This window comes from Curcuma longa, unplaced genomic scaffold (genome assembly GCF_044706935.1).
Source record: "Curcuma longa cultivar G26 ecotype Majalengka, Jawa Barat unplaced genomic scaffold, ITB_CL_G26_1.1 contig_17229, whole genome shotgun sequence".
NCBI lineage: Eukaryota > Viridiplantae > Streptophyta > Magnoliopsida > Zingiberales > Zingiberaceae > Curcuma > Curcuma longa.
Window position 1 is genome coordinate 3,061 of NW_027430546.1, and position 4,410 is coordinate 7,470.

The following is a 4,410-nucleotide window of genomic DNA, read 5'->3' on the forward strand; positions in this document are numbered from 1 at the left end:
GACTTAGTTTACTATATTACTGACTTTGTATTTATGAGAGAGAAAGATCTGAATGATAAATCTAATTATATTTGTATAGTGGAGCTTGTATTTACGGAAACTAGATCAAATCATATGAACAATTCTCCTAAAAATCATCCACGAATTACTAGCTCTGGGTTTAGTAATCAAACTGTTTCAGGACTGATACCTTTCATGATCTCTAATTACATTTGATCAAGTAGTCTTCAATCTTAGCTTCATCAGTATCCCATGATTCGAAATCTCCAGCATTATCCATGAATCCTGATCCATAATTTACATTTTGTTTCTTCTTCTTCTTCTTTTTTTTTTTTCAGTTAAACTCTCTGCAGAAATCTAAATTCTTCTGACATAGTTCTGAACCAGATCTTATTTGGAAAGTAACTCAGAACACCTTCATTTTCCACCTTCGTGATCGTATATCCGGTCGAGCTCCTCCTCAGCGTCTTGGGATCGAAGAAGTAAATGAATGGAAGCAAAAGAAACAGAGGAGGTATGGAATTTATTTGATGTGTCACTGATTTTTCTGTGAAAGAAGCATAAATTACTTGGAAATTTGGGCAGAGAAATTGAATAGGCATTAAGTAGGGGAGGAGGAGGGGCCATTTAATTCACGAGATGTGATTGTTTTAAATTAGGGCTTAAAAATGGGTGTTGGGGTGCTTTAAATTTGGTGAAGCAGATGAGGAAGTTGGAGTTAATGAGAGCTAAAGAGGACTGCATTTACTACTTCAACTGCATGCCTTCATCTTCTTCTTAAGCATTGCCACCACTCATTTATAGCCTCTAAATGCACACCAACCATGGCATGCCATTACTATTTAGATTCCATTCTTAATATTATTATTATTATTTTTCTATTGAATTTAATGTTGAGTTTGACAATTCCCAACAGGCTTACCTTCCTCTAAACTAATCCTGAATGGTAAGCATGATTTGACTTTATTCTTAGAACTGAAACTTCTTTTTATTCTTAAGACATTATTGATTAAATTGGGTGGTTAGCAATATGATAAGCAATGAAAGAAGATTATGAGGATAAGGATTGTATTTTTGTGCCCTCAAATTCAATGACTCTTCCTTTAATCGAATCCATTCCTATATAAGCTAAGCTCAAGTCCCCAACCAGCCATAGAAGGGGAGAGTTTGGTGTTTGGTAATCGGCTTAAGCTTCCTCATGGTGTCCTTGCAAGAAGCCATTCCCTTCGAGAAGAAGAGGTGCCATAAAGTAGAGAATTTTTTCTCTAAGAAGAGGAAGAAGGGAGATGAAGAAGAGAGCGAAGGTTTGTTTGGGAAGGAGACGAAGGTGGAGAAAGAAGAGGAGATTGAGCTTAGCCTCAATGTTCCATTGCCTTTGGATTGGCAACGATGCCTCGATATCAAGGTAACCAACCGTGCATGATCCAGTTTTGTGGAAAACAGTTTTCTTTTTGTTAGTCGATGAAATTACATGTGGAAAAAGTAGTTGATGCACAGAGAGTTTCCTTCAAAAACGGCCGGTGCAGTTAGGAAAAATAAGTGTCCCTTGCTGATAATTTGCCAACTGTGCTTATGGAGCTCTCTTTGCAGTCTGGCCAAATCCACTTCTACAACACGAGGACGCAGCGGCGGACGTCGACGGACCCTCGGCTGATCTTGGACCCGCTGCCGGCCTCCACGTTGAGCCTCGACCTCGAGCTCAACCTCGCCAGCCCCGACTTGGCGCCCCGCCCAAAATTGCAGGACAACTCCAAAGGCCCCTCCTTGTCTTGGACCTCGCCTGATGCTGATGTCGGTGTCGGTGCCAGTGCCAGTGCCAGTGCCGGTGAGATGGTTGCGGCGGTCTGCGCCCGCTGCCACATGCTGGTGATGATGAGTAAGCCGGCCCTGTCTTGCCCAAATTGTAAGTTCGTAAACCTGCTGGATCACAGCTTCTCCACGGCGATCAAGCCAGCGGTAAATATTTTGTGCTGCAAGTATTAATAAAGTTGCTCGATGATTCCATGATGGAATCGGAATCCTTATGCTATTCCTCGCGTTCAATCTATAAAGCTGACACCTTTAGATTGAGGACTACATGCTAGTGTAAATATTACTTGTAGAATATATAGCCCTGTTTGATAGATTTAGCTTCCCTCATTATATATTGCAGACGCATGGTTGTAGACCCAATCTACATATCTCTGTGCTTGTAACTTTAAGCTTCCTACTTAACAAGTAGTTAATTTACAAGGTTTGGTTTTTCCTAGTCATGACACAGTAGTTTCTTACAGTTAGTTGAGGTGGTTGTTGTTTATATATGGAAGTGATTGTTTGTTTACTTGTAATGATCTTAGTTTAGTTAAATGATGGGGTGATAACTATTAGTGATTGAGAATTTGTTGTTCACAACTATTAGCTACTTTTGCCTGTTCTTGTTTGGCCACAGTTGGCCTTCCTAGTAGTTATTGAGACTGAACAAGATGACACAAGACTGGAAATAAATGTAGGAGAGAATGATGACTTGGTACTGTTTTATCTACTATATATGCAGTAGCCTTGTTTGAAATACATTTAGTTTTAGCAGGAAGGTGTTTGAGCTAAAGGTATTGTTGTGCAGTATAAGCTTGATACCTTTGATGGATAAGAAGGTGCTGTTGACATGTTGGTTTCAATGCTACTTAGAAACTACTAGTTGAATTTACTTTAATAAGGTTGATCTACCATCAAAAAATAATAAATGAATTTTAAAGAAAAAGTATGAGGTGGATGCATCAATCGATGAACACAAGACCTGGCTTATAGCTAAGGGTTATAAACAAAAGGAAGACCCTAACTCTTTTAACACCTACTTGCCTATGACCAGGATCACTTCGATTTTAATACTAATTGCCATTGTAACAATACACAACCTCAAAATTGACCGAATGGATGTGAAAACTCAAAGAAGAGATCTACCTAGAACCACCCAAAGGGTTCAATGTTTAGAGTTAAGAAATCATGGTGTGTAAATTCATTAAATCCTTGTATGAGCTTAAACACAGAAGTGTGATGTGGGAAATTTGACAAAGTAATAGTTTTGAAATGGATTTCAAAATAATGATGACAAGTGTGACTATATAAAGAACAAACTTGAGGTATATATACAAAATAGTATGTGTTCACAATATTCTAGTATGCCTATGTGTATCTCTAAGGCATTCGAAAGACTAGTATTATCACAATCTCATTAGGACTATTCTAAGGAAGTATAATGCTTTGATAGTCTAGACTAAAAATTCTAATAGATCTGAGTCTACGTTCATAGAAAATAGTGATGAACTCTTGCCGTAACTAGAATTTTCGTGGCATGTACTCACCCTGACATAGTATACAAGTTAATAAGTTGAGTAGATAAATGACACTACAAGAAAATCGATAATTTATGTCAGAAGATTCGGTCGTTAAATACATTTAGCAATGGATTAGCGATTGAATTGATCAATTTTTATTTTCTTCATCGTTAATTGTCAGCGTCCGCATATAATAGGTTAATCACTAATTTAATAATCAATTTTAATTCAATCACTAAATTCAAAGATCAAAATATGAAATTTGATTTTAATTCGATCATTAAATTCAAAGACAGAAAGGAACAGATAAAAGATTGGCGATCAAAATTACTAATCAGGCATTTTTTGTGGGTCTTAAAATTATCAATTACAAAATAACAATTGATTTTAATAATCAATCGCTAATGATAAAAAAAATTAAGGATAGAATGACTTTGCTCCATCGTTAATTGGCTATCAAAATTCTTAGATCGGTCTTTATCTAACGACCAAATTTTTATTTGGATCATTAATTTAGTTGCAAATTGACACTTTTCTTGTAGTGTGAGCAATTTGAGTATTGATCATCGGAAAACACTAAAGAGTGTGTTGAGGTATCGGGAAGCATGAATGGTGCGTCGTTTTGCAATCAGTGTTCTAAGATTGTCTTTCTACTTGAAAAAATTAATCTGTAGTACGTCGTAGTTGAGAATTGACTTATAGATATATGATTAACTATGGGAATGTCTTACCGTTATACCATAGCCCCAAGGGAAAGGATTATACTACTTGAGATATCTGATCATGGAGGGATATAATGATTAATTAGATTTTTGATACAAAACACTTTAAATCCATTCATGAGGTATTATATGTTTACCATTTGAGAAGGAGCAACATCATGAAACTACTCAAAATAAACTTGTATAAGTAACATTATATGTTTACCATTATATATATGTTACTACTTGGATTTTTTTTTTAACTTGCATATATATAGCTTACCGTCCAAGTTCATATTTTAGATATAGTTAGAGAAGTAGAGAAGGGCTTTATAATTTCTTAGAGGACTGTGCCTGTACTTGGTTCGTTCAGGTGTTTGCTATCCTCGTAATCGATC

General features: G+C 36.4%; 1 protein-coding gene across 1 annotated transcript; it reads left to right on the plus strand.

Moving 5' to 3' along the window:
- The first annotated feature begins 1,169 nt into the window (after nt 1-1,169).
- LOC141816553 (uncharacterized) lies at nt 1,170-2,458 on the plus strand. The gene is made up of 2 exons (XM_074704308.1): nt 1,170-1,405; nt 1,591-2,458. The coding sequence occupies exons 1-2, from the start codon at nt 1,199-1,201 to the stop codon at nt 1,981-1,983; spliced, it is 600 nt and encodes a 199-aa protein (XP_074560409.1). The 5' UTR covers nt 1,170-1,198; the 3' UTR covers nt 1,984-2,458.
- The last annotated feature ends 1,952 nt before the right edge of the window (nt 2,459-4,410 follow it).